The following is a 17,407-nucleotide window of genomic DNA, read 5'->3' on the forward strand; positions in this document are numbered from 1 at the left end:
GGCCAGCAAGCGTCGCCAAGAAAGTCATTTCCTTCCTTTTTCCAAAGGATATCATACCAGGGAGCCACCCTATCAATTAAAAATAATTAATTAATGTCATCAGATCACACGCGCACGGAGACAGGTACAGCTCACAACAATTGTCATCGGCGCAGAAACAAAAACGGAAAAGAAAAGAAAATCTCAAACAATTGTCTCTCGTCTCGCGTCTCCCCCTCCCTCCCCCGTCCATCGAATCGAATCCCGCACACTCGCGCAGGCCCCTCTCTCCTTCTCCGTTTCAAATTTCTTCTCCTCCTCCAAAAACCCTACCCGCCCCGAATCGCCGGCTGCAGATCCAGTACGCCGCGGAAATCGTCCACCGTCGAGGGTTACTCACGGCAGCGCGCCAGCGGCGGCACAGTCGAGGAGGCGGTAGGGTTCGGCGCCGGCATGGAGGCGCAGGCCACGGCGACGGTGAAGGAGGCGCTCGCGGCGCTGTACCACCACCCCGACGACACCATCCGCGCCGCTGCCGACCGCTGGCTGCAGAAGTTTCAGCACACGCTCGACGCGTGGCAGGTGCGCGCGGGCTTCCTCCCCGGCTCGATTCGATTCATGTCCCCCAATCGTGTTCGTTTGCCTACAGAGATATTCAGGCGGTGAATTCGGTGTGGTGAGGGTGGGATGTGGGCGTGTTTGTATGGATTTGGCCCGGCTGGCGCAGAATTTCCGAGATATTGGAGTGGTTCAGCTGTGTGATTGCTCTAGAGTGGTGGTTGGAGGCGATGTATTGAGATTTGTTTTGTCTGAAGCGTGCTTTTCTTCTGCTTCTCCAGTGTCTGATCGTTTTATTGGATTTCAATTTGGGCCTGTGGGTGTGACAGCTAATGTAGAGCTGCTTTAGTATTCATTGTAGTGTCAAGACTAGAGTTTTGAAAACGTAGAGCAGATCAGGCTTGGTTTTAGCCAGTGGCTAGAATATGAACTGCTTTAGATGACGCAGGATTGAATTCTAGTTCTGTGCTGAACTTTGCTGCAAGTTGAATGTGTAAACCCTGGGAATGTGGGCAAGTTCAGTTTTTGCTGTTAGTTTAAGTTGCATTTTTAGCTGTGGGACTGGCTATCCAATCTTTTCTACTCACTGCCGTGGTATTTATCAGTTGAGGAAAATTCCATGAAAAGTTTGATGCGCTCTAAAATTCATTTTCATTGTACCATGTCACTATGTTTTTCTTATTGTATACACAGAGTGTCTTCCTAGCAAATGCAGGGTTTTATTTCAGATTTGGAGGCAGTTTTTAATTATGGTGCAAAGTATTTTATTTTACACTGGGCCATCTTGTTTATTTTGTGGTTGGTGGTTATCCCGAAGGCATCCAATCATTCTGTTCTCATTATGCAGGTAGCTGACAGCTTACTTCATGACGAAAGCAGCAATTTAGAGACTCTCATGTTTTGTTCTCAGACTCTCAGAAGCAAGGTGAAACATGCATACATAGATGCATTATGCTATTTCTTACTTCCTCCGTCCCAAAATTCTTGTCATCAAAATGGATAAAAAAGAATGTATCTAGAACTAAAATATGTCTTGATACATCTTCTTTTATCCATTTTGATGACAAGTATTTCCGGACGGAGGGAGTACTATCTAGAAACTTGTTAATTAGTGTAACTCTTAATGATTTATCTTGAATATGCTTGCATTTTAGGTGCAAAGGGATTTTGAGGAGTTACCGTCAGAAGCTTTTCGACCATTGCAAGACTCTCTATATGTAAGCATCAGCTTTTCAAGTTTTTCAATATAAGAGTAAAGAGTATAATTTGTGTAACTCTGCTTTGCACTACTATCAATTCTAAGTCCACTTTTCAACCCTCAACATACCACTTTGTTTAAGGATCAACCCTCAACTTCAAAACCGATTACTTCACACCTCCAACTTGCCAAACAGTTCTAAGCTCAACCCTACACTTGCCTCAATCTGGTTTTCGCTGAGTAGACTGGTTTTCACCAACTTGACTGCCTCATCAACGTTTGCCATGTCACCTTGACTACTTAAAAAAGTGTCTGGTCCCACATGTTATAGTATACCCATTTACACATCTCCATCGTGACATAGTCTCAAGCACGTTTTGTGCGCTCGAGCACTCCCCTTCCTATCGTGCCCCAATTGCTCGCTCAAACCCTATGCTCCCTCTACTCGCCCATGTTGTCTCTGCTGCCCGGCTCGTCGCTCCCCACCGCTTGTGTGCCTCCATGAACATGCAAGTAGCTGCCTCGCGGCCTTCCCGGTGTCAATTAAGCTGCTTAGGGCAGCTTGCTTGTGTTGCGCACGCGTTTATCTCTAAAGAATCAATTCACCAGCCTATTTGCTTAGCTTAGCTAGCTTGTACCTGCTTGTTTCTAGCGGCCAAATGCACCGGCCGATAAGGGAATTGCATCGTACAGGACGTCAGAGAGTACTCAGCGTACAGGGCGACCACAACGAGCTACTGCTCGTGTCGCTGAACCGATGTGAGCAAGACGACGATGTGCAGCGACCAGCGCCCACATCCGTGGGCATCAATGAGGCATGGGCATCGAAGTTGCACTACATTCACATCCATGGGCAGCAGCCCAAGCAGCTGCTGTCGGCTTCATTAGCACCTGGCTATGGCGCACCCCTATGCTCGGCCTCTGCGCATAGGTCCTTGTCGCCGCAGGCACCACCGTGGCCATCCTCATGCTCACCGTTTATCTCTGCTGCCGCCAGCGACGTCGCTGGCAATGCCCCTACGTGGCCCTGAGCCTCCCCTAGCCTACACCATGGAGGCGCCGTCTCCCGCTCCACGAGCACGCGCAGGCGGAGGAACTCGTTGGCTGAGCATGCACTCGTCGTGATGCTCGGCCTGGACGCGCACCCTGCGTGCTTTGCGGCGAGCACGGTGTGGGTTTCCACGCGTGTCGACGACGAAGACCTGCACCGCTGCGTCAGCTGATCACCTGGATCGCTGCGGTCGGATGACGCAGCTAACCATTGTCGGCAGCTTTAGACCTTGCACGCCAACTGCTCGATAAAATGCTCAGTCACATGAGAGACAGATGGGACCATATCTATCCTCGCCACATCACACATTGAGCTGGCGTCTACGGGAGCTAAACCAGGTCAAACCAATGGTAAAAACCAGTGAAATGGAGTGAAGGGTGTGTTTTGAACGGTAGTGGTTGTGGAGTAACCGGTTTTTGAGTTGAGGGTTGAGTCTTAAACTAAGTGGTAAGTTGAGGGTTGACAAGTGGACCTCTTCCCCTAATTATAAGCTCCAGTCGATCTTGCTAAGGGCGTTGTCCCTTTTTTGTTTAATTGTTTTCCATCTGCAGGGATTGCTAAAGAAATTTAACAAAGGACCACCAAAAGTTAGAACACAGGTAGATGATTGAATTAAGCAAGCATATTTTATACTGACAAAATTCTAATGACAACAACACTTGTTCTACCATGTTCAGATTTGTATTGCAATTGCTGCTCTGGCTGTGCATGTACCTGTGGAGGACTGGGGAGGTGGTGGCATCGTGAACTGGCTAGGCGATGAAATGAAATCTCAACAAGAGTTCATTCCAAGTTTCCTTGAACTGCTTATTATCTTGCCACAGGTACATAACAAATTTAGCTTCATTTGGTTGCCTATCATAGTCTCAGACTCTCAAATAATATTAGTCCTCATATCCTCTGTTTATATAGAGGAAAAGGGATAAAAGCTATTCGTAGCTGAAGTTTCATTTGTAATTTGTTAGGTCATTTTACAATATCATATTAACTTTCATGCATTCTTTTAAGCACTTAATAATCTGTTAATTTTGAGTCAAATAAGCTGAACATATGATTGTATGCCTTGCAAATTGAAGTTTCATGCCTTCTTTTAAGCACTTAATAATCTGTTAGTCTTGAGTCAAATAAGCTGAACATATGATTGCATGCCATGTAAATTGGGCATTTTTGGCTTCTTCTCATTTCTGTGAAAAGAAGGTAAGTTGGTGAAGCAACAAACTTTGTTTTTCTCTCTTTACCATTTGCAGAAGTTTTCTCTTAGTAGTCGGTGGTTGTCAATGGTCATGTTTCTATTTTCAATAAAAAAGTAGATCATCGATGAATCACACTCATAGATACCATTGATGATTTTCCTAGAGCTTCCAAATCTTGAACCAGATTTGTTTTAAATCATACAACGGTATTATTTTAACCATATGTTTTCCATAGCGTAGTGTCGAGTTCAGTAGAGTGATGTACATCATATGCTCAAAATCTTATGGTCCAGAACTATCACACTCAATGAATAAGTGTCCAGATTGTCCTAATATAATCAATGAAGGACTTGTTGTATATCACATTCAATGTATATTATACTTTTTCTTGGTGAAATTGTAACCTATTTGTATGCTATCTTGACAGGAAACTTCTAGTTATAAAATAGCTGCTCGTCCTGAAAGGCGCAATCAGTTTGAGAACGACCTTTGTTCATCAGCTAATGTTGCTCTTAGTCTATTGACTGCTTGCTTGGGTTTTGACGAGCTAAAAGAACAGGTTAGTTTCTTCCTCGTAAAGATAGCTTCATATGGCACAATCAAACTCATTACATGCTAAAGTAGCTAAGGAAACCTGCTTCATAGGTGTGATAAGTAAGTCCACACCCGCACCTGCCCCAAGCAGAAAAGGAAAGCCACTGAAAAAAGTAGCGCTTTAGGTAAAGCATTTGCTAAAATAACTCAACAGGTACAGAAGGCAATGAGAACCAATAGCGTTCAATTGAGCTATACAGAACAGTTGAATAGTAAACCCAATATTCCCATTATCTGTTGTTTCATATCTTGCATGCATACGCAAAATCCTTCCATAACTGAGTCCTCTGGGCTACTTCCCTTTCTTTTGGCCATTATGACGTACATTTGGAAGTACTATACTTGAGAGGTATTTTTTAGTTGCAGTTCTTTTCACTGGTTATGTTATGGCCCCTTGTACTAAGATAAGGGGTTCGATTAGAAGGTTGGTTTATAATGTGCTATCCACTTGCCACGTACTAGCAAAAGTAGTTTTGATGTTTGCACATATTCTCATTGTGTTACAAACTAGCTTAGATTGTTACACCGTACACGCCTTTCCCGATAGTCTGGGAGCAGTCTCACTTGTAACTTCAGAGTTCAGACGGATCTCTTTTCAGCCAGGCAGACATTTTATCCATATTAATGCTTCAATATGCTTATCTGAACCCAGAGACCGGAACTACATATATGAAATTCCGAGACATAGTTATGCAATGAGGGGAGTGGGAGTATTTTGGTAGTTAATACTGGTTCTTCCTTTCGCAGGTTTTGGAGGGTTTTGCTTCTTGGCTTCGTTTCTGTCATGGGTATGCTGCTTCTGCGATTTTGATATAGTAATACTTTATTCCTTGAGAATCTAACTGTTGTGGTACATCTAATATTTTGTATTCTTTCTATACTACTGCTGCCAAACAGTAATGGTCTAATGAATTTATGGAAGTTCTCTTTTATTTTTTCTCAGAATTACCGCAGCTACCCTTGCTTCACATCCTTTGGTCCATACGGCACTCTCTTCGTTGAACACAGATCAATTTCTGGAGGCAGCTGTAAATGGTATTGTTTGCTAGCGCACATAGTTCCTGTCATATTTTAGTTCATCTCTTGCCAGTTTCTCATTTTTTCTTCATCTGCCACCTCAGTCAATCACTTACTGCTATGCTCTTGCTACCACAGTGATGTACCACTGTTCACCTTATTCAGTTGCTACCAACATAGAAAAGTTGACACATTGAGTTTGGTTAATTTTTCGACCATCTGCTCTAGGCATGTTTTTTCTATGCATGACAAATGACAATAGTATTGGGTAATTCTTGCTATTTGTGATGTTAAATTTATGGATAATCAAGTTCAAAGGAAGGATGCAAATCAATTATGGATCTTTGCTCAAAGTCACTAAAAATCTGTGAGTTTCCAGGGAACACATATGGAATTGGGATGTGGTTTTGTACAAATTTGGGGCTCCATATTACAACAAGTTCCAGTCAAAGCCAAGCGCATGTTTCTGGTTACAAGCAAAATCAATTAACACTTAACTAGGTTTCAACAAGTTTCTTCATACAAACAGATTTCTGGTGTAGGTCTCCAGAGCTGGATGAGAGCTTGTGTAGGTTTTGACAAGTTTCACTAAAAACTAATTTTTGGTGCTGGTCTCTAGAGGTCAATGAAACTTTGGCGAGTATTGTTGCTAGTTTCAGATAGGTGCTGTTTTGCAATACTACTATGGGTCTGAATGCCAGTGATCTTTGCTGCAGTGCGGTGCTGACAGAGATGAGGATGGACAATGTGTCTTCCTTGCAGACATTTTCACTTAGCCACACCATCACGAACCCTGACCTCTTGCAGGCTTCCCCTCCAACTCTCCCCCCTCTTTCTCCAGGCTATGCACCACCACCTCTGTGCGCTCACATCGGTGGAGCTACCAAGCCCTAATCAAGCCCGCTGGCTCATCGTGGAAGCTGCGGAGCTCAGCAGAGTGTAGATTGGATACATCAAGTTTCAACTGCAACTTCTTTGAGTAACAAGATGTTTATTTTCTAGCTCAAGATTTACTGACCTCTAAAAACCAGCCAAACGGAAAAGCCAGCCCCCCCTGAATGCGACACTTTCTTACATTTTCCCAATTGGCCCGTGCAATCAAGATTAAGGATTGCAATTAGCAGTTGGATATGAACATGGTCGTGCATCTTTTGCACCCATTGATCATTGTCTAGATCAGAGGCTACATGCTTTCTGTTGTTGCCAAGATCTTGGTTCACATGCTGCTCTGCTGCTGCTTCACTGCAGACAATACTATCTATCGACATTGCTAGGGTCAACTAATTTATGGTCCTGATGGGTCCCCCTATCTCTGGCGCTTGATGATGGATGAGTTTCATTGGACCAGCTCGAAGATATGTTTATGAAATGTGAATTTTTTCTTGATTTGTATAAGGAGATATTTCTTCACACCGTTGTCCTTGTAAATTTGTAAGCTCAAAATTGTTCCAAAAAGCTTCTCCAGCTTGTCGCGTAAGCTGGCCTTCTGATCTTATAAGCAAAGAAGTCCCCAAACCTAGCTTATTGGATAAGCTATGCTTGACCAAGCCCACCATAGTTATTGTGAATGGCTGCATTCAGTTAAACCTAAGATAGACCCTATGTTCTCAGGATTTTGTTAGCAGCTTGCTAATAATACGCTCGTCTCTAACTTGCCAGTTACCTCTGAGTTGATACATTTTACTGTATCTCGAGATTCTTGTGGCATCACTGAACAGTTTCCGCTGATCCAAATTCTCATCCCTCATGTTATGGGCCTCAAAGAGCAGCTGAAAGACTCATCTAAGGTATGTAACATGTTTACCATACTCTGCATTAATGATCTATCAATGTGTTTGTTTTGTGCCCAGATCCACCATACCAAATATTTGGTCATGCCAAATTTTTTGCTCTGGCTTGAGTGGTCATAATTTTTTTTGCATGCTCATGCTTCTGTATCTACTCCCAATTTATTTTCTTGCCAAGATTAGCCAAAGCATTCACCAATTTCTTAGCTACCAATTTTTTTTGTGTGTGATTGAGTTGGGTTCAAACCAAGCACATCGGATTCCTCCATCTGCAGATTTCTCCTTGATTGTTACTCCCTCCGTCCCATAATATAAGAATGCTTTTTACACTAGTGTAGTGTCAAAAACGTTCTTATATTATGGGACAGAGGGATTATTTATTAGTGTAGTGTTGGATACTTAGATTTACATAAGCACTTGTACTGTTACATGGTAAAATGTGTATCCACATGTGTTTTTCATCATTGTCATTGATAACTCTTTTTCTATTACCAGGATGAAGAAGATGTAAAAGCTATTGCTCGTTTATTTGCAGACATGGGTGATTCCTACGTTGACTTGATTGCAACAGGTAACACTTCATCGATGATGACGATGATCAAAATATGGATCTGTTTTTTCATGCTGTACATGAACCAAATCATCCTGACCATTTAAGAATTACACTTACAATTTATTTTGAAGGTTCAGGCGATGCCATGCAAATAGTGAATGCACTACTGGAAGTTACTTCCCATTCAGAATTTGACATATCCTCCATGACGTTTAATTTCTGGCACCATCTTAAGCGTAATCTAACTGGGAGGTATTTTTTTGAAACATTACTGGTTTTACTTGAGAAACAACCAATTCAGTGCTTACAAATTGTAGGGATTCGTATACATCGTGTGGATCTGAGGTGTCGATTGAAGCTGAAAGAAATAGAAGAATGCAACTATTCCGTCCTCCGTTTGAAGTTCTTGTGTCTCTGGTATGTTTGAGGGGGGGGGTCCTTTTAGTATAATGCTCATATTTTTGTGATGCGCCATGCAATAAAAACATGGAGTGCGACTAATCATTCATTACATATATTGTTTGTTGGGATTTCCTGTTCATCTCATGCTGTTTTGATACTGAATCAGGTTAGTTCCCGAGTTGAATACCCTGAGGACTTTCACACTTTCTCGGAGGAAGATCGGAGAGATTTCAGATATGCTAGATATGGTATGCTTCCTGATTTTTTTGACCGAGTTAATCTTGCAGTTCATATTATCTATGTCATGCAACTGCCAAATAATTACAGAACCATTCATTTTTCAGCGGTTAGTGACGTGCTACTTGATGCAACTGATGTCCTTGGAGGTGACTCGACGCTAAAAATACTTTTCATGAAGTTAATTCAGGCGAGTCTGTTTGCACACTCAACAATTCTCTTCCCTAGCCACTGCTCAGTGCTAGTATCTATACTTGTCAAATTGGACTATTTGTTTCATAGTTCTTATTGATGGTCTAGCCTGTGAATTTCTACTTATCCATCTGTTTCTTTTTGTTGGAATTAAATTATTTTTATGGAATATACTGTAGCAAGTTCAGTGAAGTGTAATGTGTTGAGCTCTACTCCCTGTCTGGCCTTTTCACAATCACTACTTTTGTTGCTCATGCTAGTAATACAATTTAAATTCTTATTTGAGGCACTACAATTTATGCAAACTGTACCAAATAACTTAATTTGAGTTGTTTATCTGCCTCTTGTTTGTGCTTATGTTGTGTACTTAGTATGATATACCATCGTAAGTTTTTGTCTATTCATTTTATAAGATTAGTCTCTTCTCGTGTACGATGGCATATCTTTGGCTGATGATTAGTCCTGTAGCTTCCCAGTCCCACCAAGAAATTTGTTTGGTTTTCTGTAACCAAAGCGGTATGCTTTTGGATTTTCAGGCATGTGGAAGCGGTGCCGAACAGAACCAGAATTGGCAACCATTAGAGGCTGCCCTTTTCTGTATACAAGCCATTGCTAAATCGCTTTCGATTGAAGAGAAGGAAATATTACCGCAGGTATGAATGGCATCTTGTTATCTTGAGTGTCAAATTGTCAACTGATGGGTTGTAAGATCTTTTTGCTGGATGGTTACTTTTTTCTGCGCCTTTACATTACAATCATCGTTAATGAGGTCTGGTTAACATAATGTGGTCACGCTGTCCTTTGAAGGTTATGCCACTGCTTCCAAGGTTTCCTCACCAAGAACAGTTGCTACAAACAGGTTTGTTTTGTGTAATTGGCATTTCAGAAGTCCTTGTTCTTAGCTCAGTGTTTGTTTTATCTTATACTGTGACTAGTATTCGGGAATCACATTGTAGACAGTAGCTATTTACTGCCTGTGATGTCTGGTTCAGATGCTAGGTTTATAATAAGTTAGGGCTCTTTAGGCACAGTTGTTGGGCAGAAACTTTGTGAGATTCAGTTTTCCTAGCTTGATTATGTCGACGACAGGAGTTCAAATACGCTTGAATCTTGCAGTTTGTTCAACCATTGGAGCATTTTCAAAATGGATTGATGCTGCCCCAGCTGAACTGCCCATCCTACCACCTTTGGTTGATATTCTCAACAAGGGCATGAGTACATCAGAGGATACGGCTGCAGCTGCTTCTGTGGCATTTAAGTATATATGTGAAGGTACTACCTCATTATCCACTTCTTTTTAATGGACCTATCTGACTGGAATAAATTGATTATTGTTTCCTACCCATTTCTTCCTGTTAGTTGTGCTACACCGTAGGAAAAACATGGGAACTCATGAGGCATACATATTTTTTCAAGAGATTAGACTAAATGAAAAGTTTGCGTTGAAATCAAGTGCAAAGATTTTTCTAGTCCTAAAGATTGAAGTTCCACAAAATATCTTTCTTCTAAGAGGCAAGAACCAATTCATATATGTTACATGTCCCTCCTTTTTAGAAAAGGCCAAAGGTTCCCTTTACATATACTAATAAAGCGGGAGAGAAAACTGTAAAAAGCTTATGGTTGAGACTGGCAAACGGCAAAGTGAAAAATGATCAGGTGCTAACGGGTCATGATGTGCGCAATTTTTGTAGCTCCATGCAAGGTTTCCCCCCATTTTTTTGATCAAATGCCTTTATTCCTAGGTCTTGCCAGAAAAGAACCATAAGCATAGTCTCTTTTTGCTAAAAATATTTTTGTTGTTCTGTTCTTTTCCAAATCTTAGAATGACAACAGGGTAAATAGCTTTCCTCAGGCTTGCTCACCAGGGGTGCTGCCGAGACCAGAGCGTACGGGCAATTTTGGCTAAGCATTAATTGTACTGTCTAGCATACAAATTGGTTGTACATACGTTTGTTTGGCTCCTGCCACACAGAGATCTTGGCTGTTAATTTCAGATGTACTGTCTAGCATACAAATTGGTTGTACATACGTTTGTCCAGCTCCTGCCACACAGAGATCTTGGCTGTTCATTTCAGATCGGATGCAATAGAGTGCAGACGGCGTGACTGAGAAGGCTGGGAGGGTGCTCCGTTTTGTTTTATTGCCCTCATATATGTAATATACATATACGAAGTTGTGATATATATTACGACATCGAATAGTTTACGAAGTATCTGTTTATATTTCCATGCTTGTTTGAATTTTACGGTAGATTTCTGTTATTGGCATAAAGAGTCGACAGCTTATAGTTATTTTATTTCCTTTTTTTTGGTGATAAGACTGTAGGGGAAAGTTCTCGGGTTCATTGGATGGCCTTTTCCAGATCTATCATGTTGCAATAAGTGGAGTTGGTGGTTACAAAGTTTCTTCAGAGGACTCGTTGCATTTGGTTGAAGCCTTAAGGTTCCTTATTAATTCCCCTTAGCTATTATTACTATTTTGGTTGCATTCAACATGTCACCTTACTTGTTCATTCACCACTCAAATCAGTGTGGTTATCACGACGCTTCCGCAAGACCATGCTAGAAGAGCCCTGGAGTTAATCTGCATGCCAATAATTAATAGCTTGCAGGTGAGCAGCAATCTTTGATAGTTAACTGTTGATATGATCCTTGCTAATTTTTTATTTGAAAAACTAGGAAATAATCCAGCAAGGTGAAAGTGCTCTTCAACAAGTTCCTGCTCGGCATTTAACCGTTCACATAGACCGGTTGTCGACCATTTTCAGGTGGTGACCTCCCATTTATCTTTTTGCCCATCCAAGTTTTGGTTTTGTATTAAATTCTCCAAACTGTTGCAGCAATGTGAAACTTCCAGAAGTAGTTGCTGAAGCTGTCAATAGATACTGGTCCACACTGAAGATTATCTTTGATCAGTGAGTATGGGCACCGGACAGAATTCTGGGAGAAGTTTCTACTTGTACATATATATGGCAGATCTCATCCATCCCTACTTTACTAATAAACTCTTTTGCGCAGTCGGGCATGGGATACACGGACCATGGAGTCTCTATGCCGATCTTGCAAATTTGCTGTAAGTTAATTAATTTTATTTATTTATGTTGCTTGTTGTTTGAATGCAATTTACATTCAGATCGAATACAAGTCCCGTCAGAAGGGCATAATCGGAACAATTATCTTTTTCCACATACTGTCTCACTCTTGAGAGTTCTGATTCTTCCTTGGTGGGATTAGTATGACTGTAACACTTCCAGGTTTAAGAAATGATAAATATGATATTGCAAATCATGCCTTACTTTCTCTTCAGATTTGCGGTTTTCACTTTTATGGAGAGCATTGAAGTATTTTTCTAGCTGAATCATGATATCACTTCAACACAACATATACATGTGGATTCTTTGCCAAACTTTCATGCTTACTATGTTTATTATCTTTTCTGTGCTGTAGGTAAGGACATGTGGGAGGTCCATGGGAATCACCATTGGTGCAATGCTTCTAGAAATCCAAACACTATATCAGCAACACAATCAATCTTGCTTCCTTTACTTATCCAGTGAAGTTATTAAGGTTCTTGCTATTTCAGAAGTCTAGTGATGTATTTTTAGCTGTATTTTGATTGTTCTGACAGCATTTTATGTGTAGATATTTGGGTCTGATCCATCTTGTGCGAGCTATCTTACATGTCTGATACAGACACTCTTTAATCATACAATACAACTGCTCAGAACTATTCAAGTAACTATTCCTGCTTTAGCCCCTTGTGTTGCTGATCCGCTCATGGTAACATATTAATAAAGCAAGCGATAACTAATTCAGTGGATTTCATTCCCTACATTGCAGGATTTTACAGCTAGACCCGACATAGCTGATGATTGCTTTCTGCTTGCGTCAAGATGTATTCGTTACTGTCCTGATCTATTTGTACCTACAGAGATTTTTCCAAGATTGGTTGATTGTGCAATGGCTGGTGTAACTATACAACATAGGTAGTGCCTCCAAGATTAAGTACTTCCACAATTATTGTGTTTCTTATCCTTCTGTTAAAAAATATAAGGCATATTTAATTTTATACAGCCTCAATGCAAGATTTTGACTACGACTCTAATCACAATATGCTATAATAAATAGATAAAATGTAATATGAAATCATTGAAAAATTGAGAGAGTATACTTTTGTAGTCAATCCATATTGTTTTCCACAAACTATTGGCTAAAGTTCTAAAAGGCTGACTGCACACATCCTAAGACGCCCTATATTTCTGAAAACAGGGGAGAATAAAGATCAGATGCTAGAATTGAGTCATAATTGTGTTATATGAGCTGCATATGCTTGTTATCCTTGTTTAATGATGCAATCTGATATCGTGGTGGCTAATTGTTACCTTATTTTTTGTGATATGTTATAGGGAGGCCTGCAAATCCATACTGTGTTTCCTATCTGACACCTTTGATCTTGCGAAATCACCCGAGGGGGAAAAGTACCGGGATCTAATAAACACAATTGTACTCCAGCGAGGTGCAACACTTGCAAGAATAATGATTGCTTCCTTAACAGGGGCGCTACCGTCTGGTCGCTTGGAGGAGGTATGTTGATTGGTAGCAAGAGTGTTGCTGTTTATATACAATCCTGCCTGTGAGCTTTAAGCAAAGATATGCCCTAAAGACTATGTTATGCTTACTCTTGACAGTAAATGATTGAAGAATGAACTTTATATCCCTTCTGTATGAAACTTTGCAGGTCTCATATGTTCTGCTGTCCCTTAGCAGAGCTTTTGGTGGGAATATGTTGAATTGGACAAGGGATTGCATTGCCCTTATACCCCCACAAGCCCTAACAGATTCAGAACGCTCAAGATTCTTGACAATTATATCCGATGCATCATCGGGATCTAGTCTTGGTTCCTTGACGGATAGATTCGCTGAAATATCAGAGGTTTGCAGACGAAACAAAGCGGTGCAGGATATAGTTCAAGCTGCTTTGCAGCCTCATGACTTGGCCTTCACGGTTGCTCCGCGGCATTCATGATGACTGGATGTTTTCTTTACAAGACCAGTTGAAAGCCCGTGATGGTGTCGGTGTGCGCCATCTGAATATTTTCCCCTTTCATACGGTTTGAGTTGCGGCATCGATCATACTGTTCAGATTTCTTTAGAGGATAGATAGGTCAGCCAGTAGTCATTGTCATTCATTTTGTGTTTGTCTCTGTACATGCGTCGTGCATTTATGTATGTGGGAGGAAAATTGTGTTGTATTATTATCTGGAAGAGATCAGTGGTATACGTACTCAACTAGGAGATCACACCGATTGTGATCTGCCCTGGTCCTGAATTTTGTAATGGCTGGCCAGCTTAACTTTGTGAATTGAGGTGGCCACCAATTCTTTTTATGTAAACATCTGCCAAATATTAAGTATGTCCTTGATGTCACATTCAAGCTGTCTTATGCTTTCTGTGCGAGCCTGGAGTATGTGTCACTTCTATGAAGGTAACTACTGATGTATGATCGCCTCTCTTTGGTTCCTAGGCAGAATATTAGCTGCCTCTCTGTGGTTCCAAGGCACAATATTAGCTAATCGAGGTTTCTGGTTCTGCACGATCTTCTGGGAAAATCACTCACCGGCTCTCTATAGAACTGCTACATCTTTCCTATTCCTACTTACTAAAGTTATACGGTGGCATAGAAAAAGTTTGAACAAAAAGACACAAGCGAACATATGGACTCGTAACAAAAAGTTGTTTGAGGCATCTGTATTGATTTTTCCTTCTAGTGCAAACTAGTACTAGTGGGCCTCATCAAAGAGTAGAAAATAGTCTCTCACTACACATGCATTTCTATTATTCACTTCAACTTTTTCAACTTTATGCATCGGATCATACTTTTTTTTTCAAGCATCCACCTCTTGTAGAGGATCCCGCTTCCCCATCCAAACTTACTTTTCCTGACATCCGATCCTACATGGCACGCGAGGCATCACCCTAGGGTTGTGCATTGGGCATGCCCGGAAGAACACTGGACGTCGCAGACAGGATGTCGTCAGCACATCTGAGCATTGTGAGAGGGCACACATTTGAAAAATCCGTTCGCTCCAAATGGAATTTGCTAGACTATGAAGAACACAAAGGCCTTTGGGAATTCTTTCTGGTTGTCAAATTCTTCCAATCTAAGATTTGACTGACAGAAGAATTAGTGGGAGCTATATTGCTATCATGTTTTGGAAGCAGGGCATCTCTCTTCAACATGATCCAATTACATAATTGTTCCTTTAGTTTTCAGTCTCATCCAAATAAATGGGTTCACCATCTTCAAAGGATGTAACATCTCAACCAACTAGATGAGTCGTTGCACCCTTGACACAAAGATCAACCGCAGCCAGGAAGTTAAGCAAGCCATGGACAACATTTCTAATAAATGTTCAGTTTATGAATTATTTCCATATACGGGAACTGATAGAGGCGAGGGTGTCCCGATCTTTCAGTCAGATGATAACTATCGATTTGGTGGAGTCAACTTTGACGATCCGACTACAAACGTGCAACGACGTTGCGCCTTAGCAATCGGTAAACCAATCTCCTGAGGTTACCGACGATGCCGGAAACACAATCAGCCTGACCACGAAGGTCTATTCCTGCAAGCAATCGAAGAACGAGCAAGAATATGATAAAGCAATCTGAATATTGCAAATATATATAAAGTATTGATAATGGCGGGGATCCGTAAGCGGTCTTGGCCTGGTCGCTGAACACAAACGAAGTACACGAAGTTGCAATGGCTACTTTTAACTAAACAAATCCCAAGGAAAAATCTACTAGATTGATCTACTTATATAGGAGCAAAGGGTGGCAGCCAAGGAGGTGGGAGGATGTTCCAAGGCTGCCTAAAACTAATCCTAGGTCGTACTGGGCTCATGGGCCCAAGTAGAGAAGATGCAACACCTTTGGACTTATAGTTTGACTCGGATTCTGCTGCAATGTCAGATTGTTTTGTCAATATCTCAACGCTTTAGACGAATTTGAAGATGAGTCCAATTGGGATGGAAAGTGCACGGAATAAACTTTCCAACAAAAAAAGAATCACCCAATTCGGAGTCCGGATGAAATAGATCTTGACATTTTTAGTCAGGTATGTGTGTGCAGTCCGAATCTGAGTTCAGAACGTGTGGGACTTGAACTCTATTTTCTCTTGGCCCAAAAGTGACGTGAAAAGACTTTTTGGACAACACTTAAACTTCTCTTTTTTCCTTGTCTTCGTATGTGGATTGTACAAATGTCCCATACACCTGCAATTAGACATGACACAAAAGTCTGTGAAGTATTTTTGTTCTGGATAATGTACATTAATTATTGCATAGTTTGCATTACAAATCACCTCAGAAATATGCATGTATGCAATATTTTTGGTTGTATCGAAGTAGTCATGTCCTCATCATCCTCCCCTTCTTGAAAACAAAGCCGTAATCAGCGTTGCTTAATCTGAAATGTGGCTAACAAAAGAGACAAGGTGTACATGTTGTATATGTATATGTCATCCATTTTGACTTCCTTCGGTTTTTGCATATATGACATATGTATACATGAGTAACTTTCATCGTTCATAAAATATAAAGCCAAAATATTATCACAAGAAGTAGAAGGTATGAAAATATTGCAACTTAGTTTGCACATATAAGTGAAGCTCTTATTCATATCAAAATATTGACAATGTTCATCATTAAACCACCCCAACATTAGTGAATAAACCTTACTTGCATCAAATTTACATGCTACATCATGCTTAAATAAGCAAACATGCAATAAGTCATTTGTCACAGAATCATCACCAAGATTAGAGGTCATATCAAAATGATTAAACATTGGCACAATTACTTTCAAATGTATTTGATCCAAATCTGATTTATTCCCTGATTCACATGGTTCTTTTGCATCAATAGTTAATTCGATGGGTGCACTCAAAATTGTTGGTATTTCAGTTGTTTGATCACATGACATATTCATCACAATAACATGATTCGCCAAAATAGGTGGTGTGCTTAAATCAACAGGTAACTCAACACACGATGTATTCAAGTTAACTAGGTATGCATCATTCTCATGTGAAGTTATATCATCAATACCTTTACTGTTACCTTGTCGCAAAGACGTAGCTGATGTAGGTACGGACGATGACAATATACCATACACTTGAGATGATGTCGCACTCACAATTTGAGGTGTGGCTGCTCTAGTAGGTGCAACGGTGGAGGAACCAATCGATGGTGGTGAGCATGAACTGGAATAGTAGTTGTTGTAGCCACCCAATGCATCCTTCTGTATCTGTCTCTCAAAGGTACAAGTGCGAACATACATACCAGTAATGCAATGAGGAATATACCGAAATCTTGCACGGATATCATGGTTCAAACCACAAAAAAATCTATTCATTGTATCATCCTCAGATTCTTCTATGTCATAATGATGCAAGATTTGAATTCTTGGTAGTAAGCATGAACACTGTTACTGCCTTGTTTTAATTGTCCCAGTTTGCGAAGCAATTCACGATGATAGTAAGGAAGAAAAAAATTATTGTCTCATTACATCTTTCAAATATTTCCATGTTGTGGGTTGGTTATCAATGTTTTTCTTACAATGCACACTTCACCAAACAGAAGCA

The 17,407-nt window shown here is 40.8% G+C and overlaps 1 protein-coding gene across 2 annotated transcripts; it reads left to right on the forward strand.

Annotated features, from left to right (window-relative positions):
• Positions 1-155: 155 nt before the first annotated feature.
• On the forward strand, positions 156-14,187 carry LOC125507858 (transportin MOS14). Of its 2 annotated transcripts, none has more exons than XM_048672382.1 (27): positions 156-561; positions 1,385-1,462; positions 1,692-1,754; positions 3,338-3,385; positions 3,464-3,610; positions 4,407-4,538; positions 5,321-5,361; positions 5,517-5,608; positions 7,250-7,377; positions 7,873-7,948; positions 8,062-8,182; positions 8,248-8,347; positions 8,499-8,580; positions 8,677-8,759; positions 9,298-9,414; positions 9,569-9,620; positions 9,878-10,033; positions 11,080-11,203; positions 11,291-11,372; positions 11,440-11,528; positions 11,601-11,675; positions 11,779-11,833; positions 12,208-12,327; positions 12,403-12,495; positions 12,601-12,746; positions 13,167-13,344; positions 13,499-14,187. In XM_048672382.1, exons 1-27 carry the CDS (start codon positions 433-435, stop codon positions 13,784-13,786), a joined length of 2,895 nt encoding a protein of 964 aa, XP_048528339.1. In that variant the 5' UTR covers positions 156-432; the 3' UTR covers positions 13,787-14,187. The 2 variants fall into 2 exon arrangements, with proteins under 2 accessions (XP_048528339.1, XP_048528345.1); XM_048672388.1 differs by having other exon boundaries at positions 8,068-8,182.
• Positions 14,188-17,407: the final 3,220 nt, after the last annotated feature.

This window comes from Triticum urartu, chromosome 1 (genome assembly GCF_003073215.2).
Source record: "Triticum urartu cultivar G1812 chromosome 1, Tu2.1, whole genome shotgun sequence".
In the NCBI taxonomy this organism is placed as follows: domain Eukaryota; kingdom Viridiplantae; phylum Streptophyta; class Magnoliopsida; order Poales; family Poaceae; genus Triticum; species Triticum urartu.